Raw genomic sequence first — 25,884 nt, 5'->3', positions numbered from 1 at the left:
TGTTTAGACTGTTCTCCAAAAGCACAATGTAAGGGACTCCTTCAGAGTCAGGCATCATAAAAATGTTGTAAGAGGCTAATTGCTACAGGAAGACAATGGTGTAAACCCAAGTGATAGTTTGAGAGAGCTGTCTAAATAAGACAGGAGTTCTGTTATAGAGTTGGAGAGCAAAAAGAAATCTTATGTGTCTTATGTGAGATAGATAGATATTAAAAATGTTATAAAAATCACAGTTCATGTTTGTGCATGGTTGGCAATATACTGATTCCCAATATATTTTGAGGTTTTCACTTGTGTCTACTTGTGGATGGACAAATGGATGGAAACATTCCTATCTGACAACCCTGGGACTAGCAGACCATCCTATAACCATTTTGACTGAAATGATTACTGCCTGTCAAACAGGGGAAAAAAAGGCAAAATAACAAAACTCTTACAAAAACACATGTGGTTCTAAGAATACAGAGTCCCTTTGTAGACAGAGTAGCGATAATATTATTAGCCAAAGCTAATAATATTAGCTGGCATCAGTATATGCGACAGGCATGACATGCATGACAGGATAATGTCAAAAAGCAATCTCAAACACTTAGAATAACAATCTCAGCCTGCTGGACTCCTCTGTCAGATTACTTTACAGCCATTTCACAGTTGCCGGTTATATTATTTTCACTTTCGGTCCCTATTAAGAGACCCACAAATGACAAAATACAGTCAGGACATTTAAGCGCCATGTTGTTTTAACTGGATTAGCTCTAACCTGTCACTTTACTTTAAAGAAATTTGAAGGAATAGCATTCCCAGAGAATATTGTCACGATAATCTAGATTTGAATGAAAAACATCATTCACGAACATAAAAGCCTATTACCTGTGCACATACAACAACTAATTTTTCCCTTAAGACGATGGTATCATTTGCAGTCTGGTGCAAATATTTAAGTTTTTATTTGATTGTTAGAAATACTAACCACAATAACTAACCACAGCATTACTATAAGCTGTGACATACCAGAAATATAGTCATTAACTGATAACCATTCTAAAATTACACTGACCCTGCAGACAGCCTCAAAGCTTACCTATGAAGGGAGCCGTCCTGATGAACACTCTTATCTATTTAATAGGCCTGAGCTGCTTTTCCCAGCCAAGGCCTTTTGGAAGGTCTCACCATTTTCCCCACATCAGCATGCCTTATTATCCTGCTCTTCACTATTCCCAGGTGGGTGCTCATCACTGTCTAGGTACCCCAAATCACATGAACTGCAACTACATTGTTGATCACGAGGTCGTTTTGGCATTCCCTTACCCAGGGAAGGTCTGGGTAGAGCCGCTTTCAAATAAAATGAAATGTGCATGTGTACAGGCCAAAGCTTCGGCCTGATTCACACGAAAAACACACACTCTGATTCAGCTGCTGATGTGAGATGCCACCTGGCACTCATATGCCTGGCCCGTTTCATGACAGACATTGCTGGTGACACACACCAAGCTCCAAACTGTCATCCACAGCCTGCCAACTTGGCCACCACGACACACATGCTCAACAAGCACACACACGTTCCTTTGAATCAAATAACTTCATATTTTTTCAGTCCATTTCCCGCCCTCTCATTTCACCCATGTTTTTCTCGTAAAGTTTGTGACTTGTCGCATTCATCCTTTCTTTTTTTCCTGTGCTATTCTTTCCTGATCAGTCTCTTTCAAACACACAGAACCCTCTAAAAAGATGAGAAAAGAAACGCACACACAGAACTCACACACTTTCCCACAGCACAACAGCAGCTCGAACTCTGGCAGGAAATCGATGAAGGAAAATATCACATCTCTTGTGTGCGTGGGCATTGCACACTGGACTCTTTTTAAGGAGTTTTTTTGAAATCTTCCAAAACAGTCTATCACATGTTTCCATCCAATGGCTTGCTTTCAAGCCAATTTAAGAAAACTATCTCATTTCGCTGTGGAAATGGTTTCACTCCTTCAGAGAACGCCCCTCTTCTCACTTTCATCATCTTTTCATCAGTGCTCTGCATATCCGCTGTCATCTAATCTGGTGTTGCTCTGTCGCTGGTGAGCAGGGGCAATTATCGGGAGCCCACGTTTAACGCTTGAACAAAATGTCAGCCAGTTCAAAGCAGCCTGTCAGTCAGCTTTCTGTACAAAATCACCGCTGGAGCTCCTGAGGCTTTTCATTGCATATATCGCAAACTGAGGGGCTTAGAGACAAAGGCAGAGTAAAAGTGCCCTACTTATTTTATAGATTACCCACCCAATTTTGCTACTTTTCAGGGCCACAAAGTATGTATGAGCAAGTGCGATGACATTCCTGCTATAGTGTATATGAAGACATTCGTTACTGTGATCGATGTTGAATGAAACAATGACTTCATTACAGAAAGATAAACTTTGTTTCTTTTCCTGGAATTGTCATTTGAGTGAAAACTGTGCAACGGCAGTTGCTATAGTAACTACTAAGTATTAGAGGGAGACATTTGTGACCAATCGAGTTACAGGGATGAACCTACTTGCTGTTCGATTAAGCAATTAGGCAATGGTTAGATCATTATTCAAGCAAAGGTGTTGGACAAAACACTATAAATCAAGCAGTTCTTTTACTCAAACTGTGGTACAGACATTTATATGCTACATAAATTTAACAGCTGAAAATTATTATTTTTATACTGAACAATAAACACCAGTCTGAGGCGTGAAATGCAGTGAGAAGAAAGAACAGCATTAGCAAAGACATGCATACTCTATAGCGTAACTTAGGGCAGAGACTTTTTACCATCCAGTTTATGACAAAAGAAGTAGCTTTACTTCTTTCTTAGCCATAAAATAAACTAAACAAAGAAAACAGAAATTAAAAATGCCATTTGGCCCTGAATTGAAGTACATATTCATATTGAACGCCATGATTTAAGCAATGATGTCACAGAATTCGATCGTACCACCCCACTTGGTTCTACCACCCTCCACACTGCAGCTTATATAGCACGTGCTGCTGAATGACCAAAGTACGGAGCTGTGCACAGCATGTGTGACTCCATTCTCCAATAGCACCAGCTACTTTTCGCTGCAATCTCTGTGGCAAGAGAGATGAGGTAACCATAGTAACAGGCTACTTACGATGGGGCCAGGGGGACCCTGAGGCCCTTCTCCTCCCTTTAAGCCACCTGGACCCTGAAAGCAGAGGACAGGAGAGGGTTAGATATCACTCACTGCGGGCTGCCACTCAATGCTATTCAAAGAGCAGTAATCACAGCTGTCAAATGGGCCTCTGAACATTACTGTGTGGATGTATGCATGTAAGTAGATACGCATGCTTGAACTGTGTATGAGCACGCACATAAGGAGGGCTTGGCTCTAGAAAATCATAGCGTAACTGGCAATTAGGAGAAAAATTTAACCATAAATAATCAAGGAAGGATGAAGAACTATTTACTAATTTAGTATCTGTATGTACATTTTAGTTATGGGATGCTTTGATTGAATTGACTACCATATAGTAGCCAGTTTTGGCTATTTGTGCATGTTTTAAATCCTCTTTTTTAAAGTCTTTTAAAGGTTTTCTTTTAAAAAGCTTTAATAAAGCAAATGAATACCCGTGAAAAAACAAAACTTAATGACACTCAGTAAAAGTGGTATGAAACTTCAATCAGAAAGGGCAGTTTCAGCCTGGTGGTAATTTACATTCTGTTCATGATTATTTGGAAGGAGTAACAGTTAGTGAGGAGATTTGCCTGAAATCCATGCTAAAAAAAGGAACTGATTAAATTAATTCATTATAGCACATTTTCAAAACTTTTACTTAAGCTGCAGTTCAGTTCCCCCACCAGAGAAAATGTATCTCTTAGTTAATAATTGGTGATATAGCTTCTTCTGTAGGCATATTTACATTATTAATACAACAGGAATAATTTCAAGAAGCATCAGAGAAAATGAAAAAGAGAAAAAAAAATCACAAGGTTCCGAAGCCCAAGGTGGGCTACAAGTTCAGGTATAGTCCATTTATCTCTGGCATTTTGTCATCTCTTCAAGATCTTGGTCCTTGAATGTCAAATCCTGTGCTGAATCACAGCGCCAGGAGGCTGAGACTGCTTATGGAAAACACAGTTCACCAGAGGCTGTAAAGACTTTCATTATAATAACTAATTTACAAGCTTCAACAGAGCCAGGGGGTGCAGAGGCTGCCAAGCAGGCTCTCCACTTCCACATTTCACCACGGTGCATTAGAAGACTGGAAGGATCTTTCTTTGCTGGACAGACAAAAAGTTATTTATTGGCTCATATATCGTCACTATGCCTTTCTTTAAGACTGAGCGATGTGATGAAGAGTGTGTGTGTGTGTGTATGTGTGCCTCTCTATGCCCATAAAAAAAGAAAAATAAACTGTGTGTGCTCAGCGGCACAATGAAAATATGTATATTTGTATGTGTGTGCGTTTGTGTGGGTGTGGTGTGTGTCTGTCTACACTTACTCTGCAAAAGGAAAAAGATTTAAACTCTTTTTCTCAAACTGATCTTTCTGACTTAACTTCAGTCATTTCAAAGAGGTCCTAGCAATAACGAATGTTTCAATCTTAAAAATGATCAACCTATCTCTAATAATCGGCTATGTACCACAGGCCTTCAAGCTGGCAATACTTAAACCGCTACTTAAAAAGCTATCGCTTCACCCAGCTGTCTTAGGTAATTATAGGCCAATCTCCAACCTTTCTTTTATCTCAAAAATTCTTGAAAGAGTAGCTGTAAAACAGTATGTGAAGGTTACATATGATCTTTTTATGGCCTCTGACAGTGGACACATCTCAGTGCTTGTCCTGCTAGACCTCAGTGCACCGTTCAATATTGTTGACCATAACATTTTGGAGCATTAGAGCATCCTGTAGGTATTAAAGGTACTGCGCTGCAGTGGTTTCAATCATATCTATCTAATAGGCTCCAATTTATTCATATAAATAAATGAGTCCTCTTTACACGCTGAGGTTAATTTTGGAGTTCCACAGGGTTATGTGCTAGGACCAATTGTGTTTACATTATACATGCTTCTCTTAGGCAGTATCATCAGAAGGTATAGCATAATTTTTCCCTATTATGCAGATGACACACAACTTTATCTACCCATTAAGCCAGATAAAACACACCAATTAGGTAAACTTGGAATTTCTTAAAGACATAAAGACCTGGATTACCTCTAATTTTATGCTTCTAAATTCAGATAAAATTGAGGTTATTGTACTCGGTCCAAAAAGTCTTACAAATATAGTATCTAACCAGATGCTTACTCTGGATGGCATTATCTTTGCCTCTTGTAACACTGTGAGGAACCTTGGAGTCGTTTTTGACAAGAATATGTCCTTCAATGTGCATATTAAATAAATATGTAGGATTGCTTTTTTCCATATTATACAATATTTCAAACATTAGAAATGTCATGTCTCAGAATGACGCTGAAAAACGAGTTCATGCATTTATTACTTCTAGGCTGGACTACTGTAATTCATTATTATTAGGATGTCCTAAAAACTTCCTGAAAAGCCTTCAGTTTATCCCACATTCTGCGGCAGGAGTACTGACAGGGACTAAAAAAAGAGAGCATATTTCTCCTATATTGGCTTCCCTTAATTCCCTTCTGTTAAATCCAGAATCAAATTTAAAATCCTGCTCCTCACATACAAGGTCTTGAATAATCAGGCCCCATCTTATCTTAATGACTTTATAGCACCGCATCACCCCATTAGAGCACTACGCTCTCAGACTGCAGGCTTACTTGTGGTTCCTAGAGTATTTAAAAGTATAATGGCAGGCAAAGCTTTCAGCTTTCAGGCTCCTCTTCTGTGGAACCAGCTTCCAGTTAGGATTCAGGAGACAGACACCCTCTCTACTTTTAATATTAGGCTTAAAACTTTCCTTTTTGATAAAGAATATAGTTAGCGTTGGATCAGGTAACCCTGAATCCTTCCTTAGTTGTGCTGCAATAGGTGTAGGCTGCTGGGGGATTCCCATGATGCACTGAGTGTTTCTTCTTCAGTCACCTTTTTCACTCACTATGCATTTATACACCTCTCTGCATTTAATTATTAGTTATTATTAATCTCTGGCTCTCTTCCACAGCATGCCTTTCTCCTGTCTTCCTCCCCTCACTTCCAACCAGTCGCGGAAGATGCCGCCCCTCCCTGAACCTGGTTCTGCTGAAGGTTTCTTCCAGTTAAAAGGGAGTTTTTCCTTCCCACTGATGCCAAAAGTGCTTGCTAATAGGGGGTCATATGATTGCTGGGGTTTTCTCTGTTTTATGTGTATTATTGTAGGATCTTTACCTTACAATATAAAGTGCCTTGAGGCAACTGCTGATGTGATTTAACACTATATAAATAAAACTGAACTGAATTGAAGATTTATGCTTTTATTTTCACTGATACAAGAAGTGCACATGTCCATGTGTGTCTGTTTCTGTGTGTGGATGAAATCACTTTGACAGAGTGGGAGGATGTGTGAGTTTTTTCACACAGTATATGTGTACTCCCGTTATAAAAGGAAAGCCATTCCTTAGCACACATGGGACAAACATAACGGCTGCAATAAGTCTGAGCAGTGCTGTCATGTGCTCTCTTAATGGTCAGCCTTGAAATGAGCTTCAGCCACAGTTCCCCAAGTTGATCCTCAGTCAGCATCCTCTCTCACCTTGAACTTTTTCTCACTCACACCCACTCCTATTGGGAATTAATTCAGGTTACGCAGAAGGCTAGAGTGCATGAGATGCAGTCAGTAAGTTGTGGGTTTGAATCAGAATCAAAGGGATCTGACTCATTCTTCGATAGAAAACTAAACACGAATTCCTTATAGGAAAGGCTCTACTAGTGCAATTCTAAATGAGGAAATTCATGCCTCCGACATGCAGCATAGTGCTGATTAGAGGGACATTCTTGATGTCATAGCCACATTGGAAGAAAACAAAACAAAACATATTTTTAAAATTGCTGACACCAGTAATGATGAAATGTACCAATCTGTGTATTACTGAATCCTCTCAGTTCTATGAAAGCCCATTCTGTAACGTTCAGTCAGGTCCACTGCCAAGTGTGACATTTGGTTTAACAGCAGGTTGTTAGCCTGGTAATTGGAGTTTGGAGCTAAATTCAGCTGGGTGGATGCTCAGGATGTGGGATGGCACAGTTTCATGTGGACATGTTAAGTATGTTTGCGTTAGTGTATTAATCTGTGGGAGGTCTCTGTGTTACCATGGCCCCTGGAAGACCTCTTGCACCTTGGAAACCTCTCAGGCCAGCAGGTCCTGGCTTGCCGCTAGGACCCTGAAGACCTGGATCACCCTGCAGAGGGAAAGAGAATAATTCAGTTAACTGACATCATGGTAATCATGAAAGCCAGAGTTCCTTTATGTGAAAACAAAGAAGAGCACAATCTGTGAGAATGACAGAAAAAAAAGATTGATCTCTTTGATAACAGCTAAAATTATACGTAATTATGCGGGACAATAGCAAGTGATTAAAATGTAATGGCAAAAAAGAAAATGTAGGCCAGTAAACATAGAGCTATCCAACGAATAATTAACACTAGCACAGACTGGATATTGAACCCCCCCGCCAAAAAAAACAAAACAAAACATGGTTGTTAAATATTTCTATCAGTGTATTTCAGTTTACCTACACACTATCATACTAATATATGTTGGTTACAAAACTGTTAAACTGGGAGCTCCTGGTCACTAGCAAAAAAAGGCAATAATTTGAACCCATTCATTTTTCAATAGTTAGTGCCATTTTGTAACAAAAGAAATAGAAAGGCTGAAAAAAGCATGTTAACAAGAAAAATGAACTCTGTAAGTTGTTAAAAGAACAATAATTTAAAATAACACCTCAGTAGACAGATGCACTGTTTAACAAGGCTTTCTGTATAATCAAAGAAGTTTTGACCTGTATTTATCTGAATTTGAATGCATGGTCATTTACCTTTCCGCCCTCTTTTCCAGCAGCTCCAGGTAGACCTTGTTCACCAGGTGGACCAGGAGAGCCGGGATGTCCTCGCTCTCCACTTGGTCCTGTCTCTCCAGTTGGTCCCTTTCAAGGACAAACACGACACATTAAGGGTAATCAACTATAAAATGTATGTAAAATATAATTCCTAGCTTGACCAGGGTTCTTCATAGTAACTCCAAATTGATGATCAGCGACATTGATTATTTGAAAACCATTTAATGCCTTCTAATTACAGTTTTTAGGATAAGCTATTGTTACTGATATATACCTAGATTTCTGTACTACATAACTCCTAAACTAGAGACACAGAATATATGTGCACAACGGAGGAGGTAATGTTGACATTTGCTGAATATCTACCTGTGGTCCAACCACTCCTCCAGGCCCCGGAGGTCCAGTCTTTCCTTGGAAGCCCTGAGGAAGATATCAAAGATATTACTGGACAAAGTTTAATATTTGATTTACTGACATCTTTGTGTTGTACAATAGGTAAACATTATGTCATAAAGAAAGTCAGTTTTAACCACACTACACTGTAATGCATCGTTAAGCTGACAAAATATTTCTCACACCCTAAATCTGGCACCTGCAGGTATAAGCAAGTTAAATCTTGACTTTTTCAAACCTTTTTAATACCACAGTAAAGGTGCTTGCATATTAATACTTGAAGTACTATTCAGTGAAGTCCAATACTAGAATAATTCCTTTACCACTGTTTCAAGGCTAGAAAAAACACATAGACAGTTGCTTGCTTTTTCAGTATGAAGTGCCTGTAAAACCTGTGCAGTAAACAAGATCCAAGTTTGGCTGTTCTTTCTTCAGAAGCAGAAGAAGCCCTTATGCATACAAAATGTAATGCTTAAAAATATCAGAGGTGCTGACTCTTATAATACAGCAAATTATGGAGATGTAAACACAAAGCCAATTAGACAGTATAGGACTGTATACCACTAAAGAAGCAAGAACAGATAATGAGTGGACTTCAGCATTACAGATGACGCACTTAATCAGCTCGTTGTCATGCCCATATCCTATTTCTTCTACTCCTACACAATTTGATGCTATTTTACTCATCCTCAACTTTTTGAAACAATGAAAATAGTACTCATTAAAAGTAAAAAAAACCCAAATCTTTACTTCAACATCATTGAAATACACTAACTATTTGAAAGGCCGGAAGACTCTATGCGTGACTTCACAATATCACAACACAAGGTGCTCATGTACAAAATTACCCACTAACCGTTTCTCCCCGCTGTCCAGGATGACCGGGCAGCCCGTCTTTCCCCGGTGGGCCCTGGAGGTGAACAGGTGGATGGTTCATAAGAATCAAGATATCAGGTGTGTATTAATATTTGAAAAGCTTGCATGAAAAGCATCAACATGGTTGTGGATGGTGCCAGCTCACTGACAGTTTGACAGCAGCTACTTACATTAGGTCCTTTGGGTCCAGGGAAGCCGACAGGTCCCTGTGGTCCTTGAGGTCCCTGAAATGAAAAGAAAATAAATCAAGCAGTCAGAATAGCGGATGACAACCACAACATGTAAATGGAATATAATTAGATTCACACTGAGAAACCTAGCTGTTTCACTGCTGTAGTTAAGAAATAAATAGCATTGCCTCATTCATTATAAATTTGCTGGCTTTTTGTGACACAAATTAGGTTACACAAATAAGTATAAGGTTGCTCATTTAAAATTAACTAGCCGAAGGATTTAGAATCTGAGGTGCTTCAATGAAATTACAAAAAGCTACAATTCACTTTGAGTTCAAGTTTAAGTTCAGTGCACCTGATATACTTTTGGTGTCACAGAGTCTGTGTGCAAAACAAGAGTGGCTGATCAAACAAAATCCAATACTAACCCGCTCCCCTGGCAGGCCGGGAGGTCCATCATTGCCTGAGTTGCCCTGAGGAGGTAGACAGGGTACAGAGAAATTTTGTGAACTTCATCAAAACAGGTAGTGTGAAATATGAATAAAATTCATGCAAATCATTGACACTGAGGTTACACATCAAGTAAAGATGTGCATGCATGCACATTTATTTTCCTGCCTGATTTACCAAAGGGGAACTATGCTTTATAAGATTGATACACTATAATTTTATATTTAGGTAGCTCTATATTTATGTAAGACTTTCAACAGACACACAGATACAGTACTATGTATAATAACTTGTGTATAATACGTGAGCACGGTAACATAACTACTGATTTTAATCATGCTCCATACAAAAACATAAACATAAAGATATATTAGATATCAGTGAACCCACCATTAAAAACCTGAAATGGGCACTTACCTTAGCACCCGGCTTTCCTGTTGGTCCTCTAGCACCACGGCCACCACGTGGACCCTGTACTCATTAAATACATTTACAGAAATAATAAGTTCAAATTTTGAAAGCATAAAACAATAAGAAGCAAATCCTAAGAACAATTTTATTTAAGGGCAATTGCCATCTCTGCCCCTCTCTAAAATTCTCTATCTACTGCATATATTTTTCAGAAAACAAAAACACATAAACCCCATAGACAACCCTTTAAAGGATGAGATTTTCATTTAAACACAATAAATCATTTATGTGGAGAGCTCGGGCTGAGCTGGCAGACAGATGAATTGCCTACCGTTGGGCCACGTTGCCCTCTAGGGCCAGATTTGCCAGCAATTCCCTGAAAACGGAAAAACAAAAGTTTTGATTTAGGACAAAAATCAAGCATCACCTTAATATAATACTTCTTAATATCCTTTTTGGGAAGTTTTAGCTGAGCCATCATCAGACAGAAGCAACTGTTCTGGGAGTTTGAGTCAGGGATGAAACAGCATTTTTGGACAAAAATAAATAATCCAATTGATGCGGTAAGTGGTTACCCATAGGCACTTGACAGTTTGAACTACTGTCAGTTCTAGCATGCTGGGGCCAAGCATGTCTGCTTCTCAATGTCTGTACGAGCGCACAGGCGAGTTTGTCTTGTCAATAATAACCAGCATCATTCTGAAACCCTCACACTCATCCCTTTGGCTCAAACACTCACTAGTTTCATTCACACAGCTGAATATAGTTGTCAATCCTCCATGAAGACCCACAGTACATATTTACTGCAGCCTTCTGGGTACGGCCTTTGTAGCGCGACAGAGTAGCAGTTAGTGTTGAAAACCTGCACTGGCCTATAATAGAATAGAATAGAATAGAATAGAATAAACCTTCCCACGGATGAGAAATTTCGGTGTTACAGAGCTCTTACAGCAAGGGAAAATAAAATATAATAGGAAGACACAGGGTGGTCCTATAAACATAAGCAACCGAAGTTCGCATATACAGGTATATACAGGTAACAATGTACAGAATATGTATAGAAAAAATTGAAAAAATTGTACGGAGATATGTATAAAATGTGAATGCACTGAGCCTTGACCTCAACCACATTCTAAAAGAAAGTAAATCCCTTTCAGGGTCAAAATCAGACCCTTCGGTAGGCTAGGTTCAGTTATTGTGCAAATGTACAGTTTATAAGGTTGGGGAAACCTGCAGTCAGCTGAGACTGAAGAAGTCAATTGGATGGCCAGATGTCCAGATGAACAGAATAAACCTTTTGGGATTTACTCACCTGGATGATTGAGCATGCATCAAGTCAAAATCCGAAGGCTCTTACAGATTGATTGTTTTGAAAGATAATGTTCATGTACATATTTCTGCCATGTAGTTCAAAAAGTACACTAATAGGTCACATCAGCATTCAACAACAAGTGGCCTTTTTGGTACTATGAACAAATTTCAGAGTTAATTTAACTGTATGCAATCACAGTATACTGTTTGGAATCGAGTTGGGATTTTTTAAACACACAGTAGAGTAGGTAGATCTATTTATTTGTTTTCTACCATATCCAAGCTTGCAGTGTCAAAGTTTAATTGTGTGTCTCCTTTTAAGATGTAAGATGCCGCTTGATCACTAGGAAAGCTAAGTGACTCTGTATGCATGTATTTAATGATTTTTTTCCTCACCCTTGCTCCTTTCTCGCCGTTTGCCCCAGGGAATCCAGGAAAGCCATTGGAGCCCTGCAGGGCAAGTAGAGAAAAAAAGTCAGAGAGAGGGACTGAGTGAGCAAAAGGAGAAATACATTCACATATTCGAGAGCATAAAATAACACTCTGCCCTGTAACAATGTCAGTGAGACTATAGAAGTAGCAGCAGTCCTTTTGCACTTTACTGAACAGGGCTAATTAATAAGAAATTGTACAGTCCTTCCACATAAAAGACTAACTTGCCAGCCGATTCATATCACTGGGTGTGCAGTTTATAGTTTGTCATCCCCTTAGAAAACTGAACACCTTCTTTTTAAGGCATCAAAAGAACCCAGTCACTTTGACACTTTCTGACACACAGACAGACAGACAAAGGTGTTGTTAGGTTGTTAGCAAAGCGTCTAGTGAGGAGGAAGATAAAACTGGCAGTGTGAGTAAATAAAGACAAAGAAAACGGAAACGGTGGATTTCCTTTGTTACCCATCAGCAATTTAGTTATTGGACTTTTGCAGGCTGTGCTGTCTGATAATGAGAATGGTGCCAGTCAAACAAATACTAGGAGGGTAATCACTGTTGGATGAATTAACAGGAGTACCAAGCAGCTTACCAATATAGCTTCCCTTCATGCAGAATTAGGCAGCATAATTATATGTTCAACCGATTTAAGTTAAACATTCCTCTGACCCAGCTGCGCACCAAGGTCACGGGCATATATAGGTGTGTCAAGTTTAAAACGCTCTCTGATGCACAATATGATGCACTATGCGGTATCCATAGTGCTCATTATTGCAGACATGCATATGTATACAAGGAATAATTCTGTGCAGTATAGGCAAGGGCGCCACAACAGGGCAGCGTGGGCAGAAACGCAAGAAGTAAACAGCTCAACATTGTGGAGACAGCAGGAAAGGGACATCTATGCTGCTTAATTTGTTTTTCACAGAGGTGCAGTTATGGCAAACTGAAAGGAGAGCTGGTACTGGACAAGCACGACTTGCACCATGGAGATAAGACAGCCTACTGAAGCTCTTGCAAATGGCATCCAGAATTAACAGTGTGGGAAAGCTGTTAACAGAGAGTGATGGGGTGCAGCAGCCAAAAACACAGCCATTGGAGGGATTCATGCACAGGCTGATTGAGGGGGATAAAGGCTGTTAATGGGCCAAGACTTTGACCCTGAACATACTCTTGAGGACAATTTGACATTTTATAACACTGTTGATACTTTGCAATGGAAACATGGGACGAGCAGGTTCTGTCTCATACAGCACATGATCTATTTTGGGAATAGAATTTACTTTTTAGGAACTATGGAAGTCCAAAAAGGACAGTTGGGTTCCAGATAAATATATATTTAAAAAATCTTTAAAAATATTAAGTCTATGTATTTGAAAAGTCAGGATGTCTTTATAATCCCTTTAAAAAATGGTGTTTGATTAAAGTGAAAATCCTTGAGGACACCCTTTGTTTACAAATATTTGTTGGTTTTGCTATGCTTAATAGCACTGAATAACCTTTACTGTACTCTGTCTATTACACAATTTAAAATGTCAAATCTTGAAAAGCTCCATTCTAGTTAGCATAGGCGGTAAATGATTTAAAAAAGTAAATACAAATTACTGAAATATACAGTTTTGAAATGTAACCATTTCAAAATGTATTTTGTAGCTTACTCAATTTGAGGAATATCCACAGCTCACATTTTGCTGACATTAACAGAGCAGTTCCTAAATGGATGTTGTATCAAGTTGTATCTGACCCATCGTATCAGTGCGAGGGTGTCAGTGCTGACAGCAGCAGAGATGAACCAGCTGCAGCAGCACATTGTGATAGTGGTGCCGTGGCACAATGGTCAGCTGTTGGAGTATTCCTGGATTTTAAGGAGGGAGGACAGCTGATGACTACAGCAGGTGACCGTGCCAGTTACAGCTTCTAAAAGAGGCCTGGAGAGTGTACAGTAGGTGTCTGCTTGGATTTGTGTTTATGAATGTGTTAGTCATCAGGTTTTTGAAAGGCACGTGGTAAGAGGTTTAGATATGGGTCAATGCTGATCAGCCAACAAAATGCTGTGAAGTCATAGAGAAAATCAATATAGATTTCTGTAGATTCATATATGTAAACACATGGAGTCTGTGCACAGATACACAAATACAAACAGCTTGATACCGAAGCAGAATAGTGAGTAAACACAGTGACAGCCATGCTGTGCTGTCAACCATCTACACTGCCCTTGACCAAGACACTGAACACCTACAGCTGGAAATTATCTTCAGTATTGGATAAAAAGGGAAAATATATGTACTCTAATCACACACCTTTGACCCTTGTCTTCCAGGGTAACCAGGCAATCCAGGAACTCCAAGTTTTCCCTAAAAAAGAAGAAAAACCAAAATAAAAGGAATCAATTGACATTTAGAGACACTGGCAGTCAGACCTGTAAACTTTATTGAAATTCACAGAAGCATTGTAAAATATAAAGTTTTATTTCTGGCGTGTGAAAGTTTTGAATCCCACATTTATGAAAATGACATCATCCATGCAGAGGCATTTCTGCTAATTGTGAATTCACTTTGGTCCAATTTGGCCATCTCGGATGGCGTATGGTCATTAAGAATTACACAGAATCTGATGTAACTATCTCACATGCTTTTACAATAAGGTCAACTCTTGTATGTGTACACTAATTTGAGTATGAATCCAATATATCTGATTTTGATGCTGGTAATATGTACTAATCTTGAGCAATTTAGGAAGAAGATGTCAGTTAAAATGAAATGTGTTGTTATGCAGAAACAAAAGGAGCACTAATAGGATAATTAATAAAAAGCTTTTTTGTACCTGGTCATATTTGTGCATCCATGTGTCGAATTAAACTTCCAAATGTAAAATAAATGACTGAAATATCTTTAAGATAACTTTATAATATTTACAGATAATCTCTTGATCAAGTTTATTACTGTATTTTTCATTAGAATATGGCTAGAATAAAAGAGTGATCACTGCCCACCTACTTTAGGATACACAACTGTGATGTAAATCTTTTTATAGTTGAAATCTAGTTATAGTGTTATTGACTTGTTATGGCAATAATAGTATGTTAGACTAAAGTATGACGTAAGAAACTCTGTGACAAAATGACAGCTCCATGAAGAAAGTTAGCTACACATGGAAATAAAAATGGGACTGTTCTAGTGCTGAAGACAGGTGGCTACAAAGTAATTGTAAAAGTCTGAAGACTGGATAATAAAGTATTTATGTATTATGTGTTATGATGAAAAGTATTTTAAACTGAACACGCACTTCTTAATGTTACACAGTTATAGATGAACTTTAACTTCAGCACAACAAAAAACATTAAATAGGAATCTGAGATTTTATATTTCAGTTCCTGTAGGTATTGGCTCTTTACCTTCTCTCCAGCTGACCCCATAGGGCCAGACTCCCCAGTGGGTCCTGACTTTCCCTTAGGACCCTCAGGGCCATCCTCTCCTCTGGGCCCTAGTACGCCATTTTCACCCTAAAGACAACCAAAAAAAGTAAAAAATGTTTTTTAATTGTCCTGTCAGACTCTGTAACTGCGAACCTGAGCTGTCATTTTGGAGATGATGGTTTACCTTGTCACCTTTGAGCCCCATGTCACCTTTAAATCCTGGAAATCCATCTTCTCCCTGGAGACGAACGACATCAAGCACTCATGTTTAAAACTAAGAGTTTAAGAGACAAAATTGATCAAATATAATATATCATATGATAGCTAAGCCATGTTAGCTATAAGTAGCTAAGATATGTATAGTGAAAAAGAACCCACTCTGCTTTGTTTGTTATTTAAGTGACAAAATCACAGTGACAGTTTACCATAGCAGGCTTTGTGCACTGTGAAAGTTACTTTTTCCAACAGTGTCAGGGCTCTATAAGAAAGATTTATAGTGACATCTAGTGGTCATTTAAATGAAGCATTCACACAGGGAGTTTTGAAGTTACTTTGCTGACACCTGGTGGTTCAAGTTGAGAAAGCAGTTTTCAATATTTTATAGTTTTTATTCTTTGCTTCCGCTACTGATGTCAGTATTCACAGATATCACGATGCATGAAACCACTAAACCAAATACTAATAAATCACAACTGAGTCAAATCGTAACTTTGCATTGGTAAAAAGAGCTATGCCACTGGATTTTATTAAGGCAGAAGCATGAAAGTAGATGATGTTGTAAAAACATGCTATGAATTTTAAAGTGATGGGAAAATGGGATTAAATTTTCTGACAAAAGACCCTAAAACTTACACAGAGCGAGCAATGGGATAAGTTCAACCAATGCAATCTCAGGAAAGAATGGAAACAGATCCATCTGCACTGAGACCGCTCTACAAAGCAGCCTCATTCTAGTTTAATGTTCCACACTCCATTACAGCTCAGTGGCACGAGGGTTTAACTGCCAGTGTGATGGGCCTTTAAGAGTTTTTCCACTTGCTGGATTCGAAGAAAGCCTCATTTGGGAAGAAATTACCACTCTGATGGGTCCATTTTCAACAGAATGACATCTGTCAACAAGTGTGGGTAAAAAAGAGGCTGGAGCAGTGTTTACCTTTTCTCCTTTGTCACCTTTAAGGCCTCTAATTCCCTCAGCGCCCTGAAGAAAGTGAAAAAAATGAAGTTTAGGGAAAATTTTAGGGAAACTTTTCATGGCAGAGTGGTATTGTATGTCTGCAATGGCACGTACTTTCACACCGCGAGGCCCAGGGTAGCCGATGGATCCCATAGGACCTGGATGACCCTAACGATTTAAAAAAATAAAACAGGAATAAAATGAGAAAATTATGTAACTCTGTAAATATTTAGGTTAATAAATAAAAGCTAACAATGCTAATTTGACAGGACAGGAAAGAAAAGACATTTCACAAGCTAAACTGCAAATTGCATATAATAGCACAATTTCAATATTAACACTGACAATTCTGTATTATTAACATATTACACTATTATTAATACTAATAAAGAATAGTAATACTGTATCTTTTATTCAGTTGTTTTACCATACTATCTAAAATGAGAGTATTTACTGTTTAAAACTCCATGAAATAATACTGTAAAACCTCTTTACTCACTCAATAAAAACTCTGTGTGTGTTAATGCCAGCTTACTGTGGTTTGTAACACAGGACAAAGTGACTAATCACAAGCCACTATGTGTGGGTCTGGTATTTTCAGAGGCAATTTACCTGATAGCATCTGAATTGCCTGCCGACATTTAACCTTGAGGCGCACTCTGCAGACTAAACTGCATCTGACAAGACTGCCAGACCTCCCCCCACCCCTTCCTTTGTTGTGCTACTTTTGATACATTTTGGGAACAGCTGTAATGAGACACTTCTCTGTAACACTAAATTAGCACCAACTTGCATCATACTTACAGCTGCTCCTTTCTCGCCTGGAGGACCCTCTTTGCCTGGGTGACCCTACGGAAGGAAGTTTAGAGATTTTCAACAGTTGGTCTTTAGGATTTTGTCAAGATGACAGAAAAAATGAAAAAGTAATCAGATGTGTTACTCACAGGAGGACCATCGGCACCAGCTAGGCCATGCAGACCTTGCTTCCCTTGAGGTCCCTACAAAGAGAAAGGAAACAGATAGAAAGAGAAACAGATAGAGGGGGAGATACAGACACACAGATAGCTACTTTCAGAGAGGCAAGTAAGGCCTATAGCTCAGCAGTATGTCTGCAAAATCACTTATGAGGTCCTGACAGAAACATTTGCAGTTGTGGGGGAGGACAAAGAGGGAACTGGCTTTACTTACTTTTTCACCAGGAGGCCCGATTGGACCTTGAGGACCAATAAGACCCTGAAAGGTAATGCAGATTATATTTAAGAAGGCTTAAATGATGTGGGAAAAGAAGTGATTCATTTTGAATCAAAACAAACACCTGATATGTCCATTTGGGGAAACATATACCCTATTTTATGGTGTGCTATGCGTCACTTGCTTGGTTGTAACAGATTTGCTTTTTTCCCTTTCATTATTCCAACCATTTTACCTTTTCCAACAAGTTCAGACCTATTCATTCAGCTCTGCAAATGGTTTATTATTTTCTGCTGTGATTTTAAAGCCACACTTCTTGGAGACTTCTTGACAATTCAACCAGCGAAGAATAAAATGTTAATAGCAGCTTTTCTTAGAAGCAAGCTGTGTTATTTTTCAAGGGGCCAATGCTTTCGCTGGAAGGCATCAGTTTGACTTTAGCCAGGTATTAACTAAAAAGAAAGAGTTATTTATTCAACCTGTATACCATCAGGACAGGTTCCTACTAATACTTTCCAAGAGAATGACGTCATCCTGTTCAGGCTGCAAGTGTCAGCAGGACTGAAAATCTTACCTGGCAATGGCCATTTAGCCCTGGATAAAATATCGGGAGCACTGTTTTGTATTAAATATGACTCAATAATGGAATATTTTTCACCAAGTGGACATTGTAATTAGGTTAAGTTCTGTCAAATGAGTACAACATGTCCAATCTCAACTGGACACAAGAGATGCTCTTTTTTGTGACAGTAACAAAACAGTGTTATTGGAAATCCTTCACTCTTCCTCAGTGTGAGTTTTCTGACAGAATTACAGCAGCTAAAGAAATGAACGTCATATAGGGAGAAGCGAGAGGAAGGAAAAGAAGAAAACATGTCTATGGACTTTTGATTGAAAAAGCAGAGGTGCGACTGATCATTTGAGGTCATCGGGTTCCCTGCTGCACAGTGGATATGGCAGAGAGAGGACAGAGCATTAAAAGGAGGGGAGCAAAAGGAGGATGAGAGAGAAAAAAGGAGACAGTTGGAGAAGCAGTCAGAGAGACTGACTGATCAGTAAGGTTTTAAATAAAGAGACAGATACAGAAAACAAGAGAGCAAAGAAAAAAAAACTTACATTTGGACCAGGCATACCCTGCTGCCCAGGAGGCCCTGCCTCTCCTTGTGGACCCTGCATTTAAGAAAGAAAACAAAAATGAAGTTGCAAATATCTCCAATGATCGCAATTAATGCATTTTTTTTCCCAACTGTATGCTTTGTTATGCACGACTATCAATGGAAGAATAACATTACTGCAGGGGAAATTGGATACTTCAAATTAAAAACAGTCAAACAACAATCTGATTCACTCAAAGCACGAGACAGAGAAAGTGATGAGGTATGAGACTAATCGGAATGGTGATGAGTTGTTTGGCATTTCTGTTGGGATTCAGTGTGTCACAATGCAAACACATAAAAAACAAAAGAAGAGACCCATGTGAAATCTACTCCAGCTGTTACAACAAACAAAATAAAGAGGCTCTGTTCACAGTGTTCCAGGTTCCCTGACAGTGCATTTAAATAGATTCACCCACTGTTCTTATGTTCCTCCAGTAAAAGGTGCTCTAAAAGCGCCCATATGGTGGAGAATTTTGTGTGTGCCATAATTGTTTAGAAACCCTCATGGAAGTCCTATCGTAGTGGTAATTTCAGGTTTCTTGTCTTTTGGAATGTTGAGCTCAACGCCAACTTTCAAGATGTTAATGAGAAACACACTGAATGCCTATTGTTCTATACTCCTCTTCAGGTGGTTGTTTCTTTGCCTTGCTGACTCAGTGACCACAGACAGTATGTGGGCTTGTTTCACTGTCTTGACCATTGATCTGCAAACCTCACTCACACATCCCACTGAGACCCTACAGGAAGATAAATCCATGATGGGACCATTGACATACAGACTTTTCCATTTAAACCCTTGAGTGGGCAGAAAGTACGGCAGAAAATCTGAGCAGCATGATTTGACTATTATCTGATGACTAAAAGGGCCGGATTCCTGTTATGTTACACAGGGGTTAAAGGCCATGACATGTTATGCAGAAGAAAAACAGAAAAACGTAACAAACTGCTTAGTTGGTCATGAACATATTCATTTATCTTTATTATGAAGAAAACATTCCTTACCATATTTCCTTTAGGACCAGGTTGCCCATCAAGACCAGGAAGACCCTAAAGAGATCAGTTTTTGATATTGTTTAAGAAGAACTAGGACACGATAAACAGTTTGAAGATTAAGTGATGAGGATTTACTATACTTACACGCTGTCCTGCGGGGCCAGGAGACCCTCTGGGGCCAAGCAAACCTCTAGGACCCTGTATTTTAAGACACATATAAGCTGAAGAAAACTGTATAAACTAATGCATAAACACAAAGTTCTTATACTGATTGTTTATTTGTTTACTTTTGCATTTCCGGTGTATCTGCGTAGATTAAATGCTTAAATTATGGCATCAATGTTCTACGACTTCCCACACATGTGAAATGCTGACCTCATGTGGTCATCTATGAAAACTACTCCACAGAATACGCATGAGAGCAATTCCTCATGTCAAAAGCCTAAAATTATACACTTAGAATCAGCGCACTTAGTCTTTCATCTTATTGATAGTGGATGATGAAATTCTACACAACTGACCCTTTAAAAGGATTGTGCTATTTTGGGGTATACCAGGGAGCAAACTATTTCTATTGCAACTCTATGCTCCATTTGAAGAGCACTGGGCAGAATATGTCAGTTTCTGGAAAGTAATGACTGAAAAACACATTCATGGTGCTATTTTCTGATCTGTTATGCAAAGCCTTTCTGCCTTGGCAAGGTCGAAAATACAATGGTAATGGTCCTTCCCAGAGAGGAATGTCATTATAGCTGGAGTAAAGAGAGCATTGCAGGGCTATAGGTTTATATCAGACGAAAGTTGATGAAAAAACTGAGGGGATGAGGCCTGTGGTAGTATGAAAATTGAGCACATGGTTAAATTTTCAGCAAATTCTGATGTTTGACATGGTGGTTTAATCTTGTTTTAACAGCTAATAAATGCACTTACCATCTCTCCAGCCACACCTCTCTGTCCAACCTGGCCATCTTCACCCTTTTGTCAGAAAAGAAAATAGTAGATTATTAACAGATGTTATGAAATTTTGAAGAAAAATGTCAACATGACTAGCTAGATTTTGGATAAAGTGCTAGAGTACTTACTCTTGGGCCATCTTCTCCTGGGGGTCCTGGAGGACCTGTCGAGCCCTGTTCTCCCTGGGGAAAACAATCACAGAAAAGAGATATCAAAAAACATTAGGATGTTAGGGTCAAGAAAGAATCTCTGTAACTAAGAAAAAAAAGAAACAATCCTTTAATTAAAAAGGCGTAACACGAGCCAAAAATTGAGAAAACACAGAAAATGCTGTAAAAAAAAAAATCAGCAACAAAACTGCCTTTAATCTACAGTAAGCACGGTTACCACAACTGGCATGGACCTATATGGTTTCCACTATTTATATACTGTTAAGGGATTGGCCTTGTAATTACTTAGTATAGGATAAGACATGAAACCCTGTCTAGAAATACCTCTCTGTGATCTTTGTCCTTTCTTTCTGGGCTCTCCATATAGCCCACGTTACACAAACACTAAAATCAGCACTCTTCATCTACCACCAGGCCGGGTTAAAGTCAGCCCAAGTGGTTTTTGAGTTAACCCCATCTTTCATAACTGGGTCAAACGCCCTAATGAGTTCCACTGGTTCAGAAGTTATGTCTGTCAGCACTGGGGTGCACATGACTTGGATGGAGTGGCCTTTAAATGTCAAATCAGCACTGATGTGTCGTTCAAGGGCAATAAGTGTTTGGGCCTAAAGATGACTTTGGGACTCTGGGATTTTTATTTTTGGAGCCAGATATAAGTCTTCTGTGATGTCTGTCCTCTGACTTTATGCATTTAACAAGAGACAGATTTGCTCCTTTGATACTTACTCTATGTCCCTTCTCTCCAGGAAGACCAGGGAGACCATCAAAACCTCGATCGCCCTGAAAAAGCACGGCAAGAATTGGTAAGGCGTATCAATCAGTATGGCAGGTATCACTTTGAAGACACAGCGAACCCCAAACAATGCTTCAAACGTAGCCCGTATCCAGTTTACCTTGGCTCCCGCTTCTCCTGGCATTCCTCGTGCACCGTCAGCTCCATTTCGACCCTGGAGAACATGCAGATATCACGTAAAGTTCTACAGGAATCTTATTTGAAAAATATTCAGTTACTGCAGATATTTGCTGAAAATAAACAAAGTGATGATGCTTTAATTTTTCTAACTACTTCATGCTTAAATAAACACAACTTTGAGTTTAAACACAGACAATTATTGGGTGCAGCTGAATTATTTGAAATGGAGCCATGCCTGAAACGAAACAGACTTTTCCCTCTGGAAACTGTATGTGCTGTTCATATTTTATTAAATACGAGGAATTTAAACATATTCTTCTATTGTAATACAACATTGTTCTGGAGAAGATTAACCATTAAAAACTTGACAGTATCGAGACCTAAGAACTTAGGGAAAGTACTCTTACCCTTTTTCCTGATTTTCCTGGTGGACCAGTTGAGCCTTGTAGACCTCTGGGTCCCTATGGAAAAGATATATAAATATTTCAATCAAGCAACAATAACAAAATTAAAGAAAAGATAATATAACAAAGGATTTTCATCCTACCTGTGGCCCAGGATCACCACCGTCACCTTTAAGTCCAGGAGCACCAGGTCCTCCCTGTTTAGAATGAAAAATACAGATACAAAAACACACACCAACATTGTTTTAGTGAATGAACACATCTTCAATGATGCCAGACATTTTGTCATTTCATTATTTCACTGGGAAATCAGTATAATCCAGGTTGGAATGGAAACTAATGTGGATGTAAACACACAAATGTAACATCTGGATGACAGCACTGGTCGTATCCAAGACACAACCAAGACATAAAAAAATCACAAGCAAGTCATTTGCAATAATTTAAAACGGATAAAGATCGATGGAATCAAATCAAAACTGGTGGTAGTGTGTGGGTATGAGTGAGTGGATACATTATCTTTGAGTGTGGAAGGAAGCAATAAAGGATTTAAGAAGAATGGTAGACAATAAGAAGTTCAAATTATTGATTGTATTTCTCAAGCTTAAAATGCGCAAATGTGTGTTAAACAGCACTTACCACAGGTCCAGATCTTCCTGCCATGCCCGCTGGCCCTGGAGGACCTCTCATTGCCAGCTGTGGATCAGACAGAAGCAACCTATAAACAGCTTGTCACCAACTGCAGAGGCACTCTTGCATCCACATCTGTCTATTTATCTATCTAGAAGAGCTTGAAGTGCTTTGTTTCAAATATTTATATTGAATCGGCTTTGCATGCAAAAAAATACCTGTACTAAAGGGTGAATTTATCTTGGCACCATAACAGTTCGGCAACTATTAAAGAAAACGCTAATAAGAACTCTTTCTTTTAGCCTCTGTCGGACATGGAACCTTACAGAGTGCAAACTTTACTTTGTTCTTGTTCATGGTTTACCACTTGGCTCATGGTTGACCACAGCATTGTACTGCCAAAAATGATGTCTGGAATTTATTTGCAGTGTGACTACTGAATGAAATAAATCGCTAATTTAAAGAATGCTAGCTATACTAGTATGCTATACCAAGACTGAATCATAGAAATTTGTTAACTTATGTGTATTTTCAGGAAAACAACTAAATACAGAAGCACTGAAGAGCACTTCACGTTTAAGAATCGGCCCTGAATAATTAAAATTTGTGAAAATAATTCACGCTCAGAACATTTTGGCCCTTTTTGTTTATTTCCTCCATCAGACCAAACCTTTGGCATAATAGACAAATATAGAAAGGTGACAAGTGCTTTCTAGACATTACTAAACTCCAGTGTTGGTAGCCCTCCAACTCCACAGAATGTGTTAATATATAGTATTTGTGCAATACTTAATGAACTCCATGTGTTCAACCTGTTTTTCAACAGTGTTATGGTTGTCTGGATCCCTGAGTGGGTGTGAACATCTGTGCTGCATTTATATACTACCAAACATGACACAGGTCCATATCTTGGAGTTCAGATGACGATTAATAGGATTTATGAATAATGATTCCTTCTGGTATTATTTACTATAATTTCTGTTATTTAATGGTCATTTTCAGGTTAGTGATTTTATATTCTACTCAAATATTCTACTAGGATTCTACTAGAATAGGTTTAAAGGCTTAAAATCAGATGAGATCAGGTTAAGCCTTACCCAAACTCCCAACTTTTGAAACTACATCTGCCTAATGTCAAAGCTCATCCCCATAAACAGATACATAACTATAAAAGTATGATGGTCTACATGACGTGACTGCATCAGTTCTATGTAACCTATTTCTGTCATCCTTGAGAACCTACTGTTTGCCACAACAGTCAGTGCCCTTCCAGTTGACCCGTACATACGCCTATAAGCTACTTCATTCACAATATCAACCAATCAAGGTGTGACTGGAGTGCAGACTTTCACATTTAACAAAACTATTGGACTAACTGTTTAGCTATCACAGCCATTTTTATACATAGTGCCCTATTTTCAGATGCTAAAAAATAACTAAACATAATAAAATTATTATAAATACAAGGGTTGTTTTTAATTTTTGAATGAAAATCCTTCATTCAAGTCCAAAGTCCAGAATCAGTGAAGTAAGTCAGTAAAGTCTAGATGGCATGGACATCACTAAATACTTCACCCTTGAGATACTCTGCTGGGCCTTCACTGAAGCTGCTCCTTGTTTATGGCCTCCAATTCTCTTTTTAGTAACTATGAATGATGCTCTATTGTGCTGAGATCAGGTGACTGACTTAGAAAATGAAGAATATTCCATTTCTTTGCTTGGAGAAACTCTTGGACTGCTTTTGAAGGATACTTTGGGTCATATTTGGTCTGTGCAGAGACTTTAGCCCTGTACATTTCAGTATTCATCTTACTACTTCTATCAGCAGTGACATCATCAACAATCACTACTAACCAAGAAGCAGTGGCAGCCGCGGCAAAGTTTGCCATAACTTTGTCTCCATCATGTTGGCTAGATGGTGCAGTATGTGGCAGATCATAAGCTATTCCTTTCCTTCTAAATCATTTTTCCAAGTTAATTTTAGTAACTCTGGGCTCATATTTACCAATGATACTCACCCTAGCCTGAGACAGAATGGCTTGAGCCTGAGCTTCCTGGGCTGTAATCACAGGTCCTTTGTGTGCTTCACCACCTGCGCGGAACTGTCAGCCACAAAAGGAGGAAAGGGACATGATTAAAACCAAACTGACTTATGTTGTTTTTACAGTGTGACACGTCCAGTGGTCGTCCCCGGTGAGTGTGTTCAAATCTGCACCGTGTTCTGGTAAAACTTCTTACACACACCACAGTCAAATATCTGTCGCCTAGCCTTTATGGCCTCAGTCATTGGTTCTACTCCATTGCACTGGCTGACATTTACAAGGTAAGTGATTTGTAACCCAAAGAAAATAAGGCTGCAATCCTTTGGCCTACTGGTGATGCAATGAGGTAAACTTACTAAATGGAGCAAGTTCACAAGCTAGTGCCTGAGATGAAAGGAGTGCAATATGACCAGCTCTGAAAGCAGTAAGACTTACTGGAAGCATCAGAATTGTCCCTGAAGGCCCAGGAACACCATCTGAACCAGGAATACCAGGACGCCCAGGAGAGCCCTGGAGAACCACAGGAGAGAGGAGAAATCAACAATCAAGCTAAAGTAACAGAATACCAATTAACTGCAAAACTGTAATTCAAAAGATTTTAATATACAGGAGTCCAGTTAACTTACAACCCCCAAATTATTGAATTCAAATCAGCCAGTGCTTCAGTAAACAGGCATGTAACATTGTTATGAATAATTAGTATGTGGTTAAGATAAAATATGCAGTACTTTGCTTATCCCAAAGTTAATGCCATACCCTGAAGGGGCTGAAGCGAAGTCCAAACAATAATAAGAAGAAACTCCTAA

General features: G+C 38.9%; 1 protein-coding gene across 2 annotated transcripts in view; it reads right to left on the bottom strand.

Moving 5' to 3' along the window:
* The window catches only part of col11a1b (collagen, type XI, alpha 1b), an 81,261-nt gene that overhangs the window by 24,128 nt on the left and 31,249 nt on the right, over positions 1 to 25,884 (bottom strand). For both annotated transcript variants that reach the window (XM_019348258.2, XM_003448470.5), the window contains 30 exons: positions 25,514 to 25,588; positions 25,055 to 25,138; positions 23,046 to 23,102; positions 22,550 to 22,603; positions 22,410 to 22,463; positions 21,983 to 22,036; positions 21,816 to 21,869; positions 21,048 to 21,101; positions 20,896 to 20,940; positions 20,110 to 20,163; positions 19,975 to 20,019; positions 18,932 to 18,985; positions 17,813 to 17,857; positions 17,569 to 17,622; positions 17,429 to 17,473; positions 16,739 to 16,792; positions 16,604 to 16,648; positions 15,635 to 15,688; positions 15,430 to 15,537; positions 14,336 to 14,389; positions 12,000 to 12,053; positions 10,624 to 10,668; positions 10,299 to 10,352; positions 9,860 to 9,904; positions 9,429 to 9,482; positions 9,239 to 9,292; positions 8,356 to 8,409; positions 7,969 to 8,076; positions 7,240 to 7,329; positions 3,129 to 3,182 (listed from right to left, as the gene is read on the bottom strand). In XM_019348258.2, the coding sequence (XP_019203803.1) occupies positions 3,129 to 3,182; positions 7,240 to 7,329; positions 7,969 to 8,076; positions 8,356 to 8,409; positions 9,239 to 9,292; positions 9,429 to 9,482; positions 9,860 to 9,904; positions 10,299 to 10,352; positions 10,624 to 10,668; positions 12,000 to 12,053; positions 14,336 to 14,389; positions 15,430 to 15,537; positions 15,635 to 15,688; positions 16,604 to 16,648; positions 16,739 to 16,792; positions 17,429 to 17,473; positions 17,569 to 17,622; positions 17,813 to 17,857; positions 18,932 to 18,985; positions 19,975 to 20,019; positions 20,110 to 20,163; positions 20,896 to 20,940; positions 21,048 to 21,101; positions 21,816 to 21,869; positions 21,983 to 22,036; positions 22,410 to 22,463; positions 22,550 to 22,603; positions 23,046 to 23,102; positions 25,055 to 25,138; positions 25,514 to 25,588 (1,755 nt within the window). The remainder of the gene's footprint in view (positions 1 to 3,128; positions 3,183 to 7,239; positions 7,330 to 7,968; positions 8,077 to 8,355; positions 8,410 to 9,238; positions 9,293 to 9,428; positions 9,483 to 9,859; positions 9,905 to 10,298; positions 10,353 to 10,623; positions 10,669 to 11,999; positions 12,054 to 14,335; positions 14,390 to 15,429; positions 15,538 to 15,634; positions 15,689 to 16,603; positions 16,649 to 16,738; positions 16,793 to 17,428; positions 17,474 to 17,568; positions 17,623 to 17,812; positions 17,858 to 18,931; positions 18,986 to 19,974; positions 20,020 to 20,109; positions 20,164 to 20,895; positions 20,941 to 21,047; positions 21,102 to 21,815; positions 21,870 to 21,982; positions 22,037 to 22,409; positions 22,464 to 22,549; positions 22,604 to 23,045; positions 23,103 to 25,054; positions 25,139 to 25,513; positions 25,589 to 25,884) is intronic.

This window comes from Oreochromis niloticus, linkage group LG18, assembly GCF_001858045.2.
Source record: "Oreochromis niloticus isolate F11D_XX linkage group LG18, O_niloticus_UMD_NMBU, whole genome shotgun sequence".
In the NCBI taxonomy this organism is placed as follows: Eukaryota; Metazoa; Chordata; class Actinopteri; order Cichliformes; family Cichlidae; genus Oreochromis; species Oreochromis niloticus.
The sequence above is the reverse complement of the archived record's forward strand: the minus strand, read 5'-3'. Positions and strand labels throughout refer to the sequence as shown.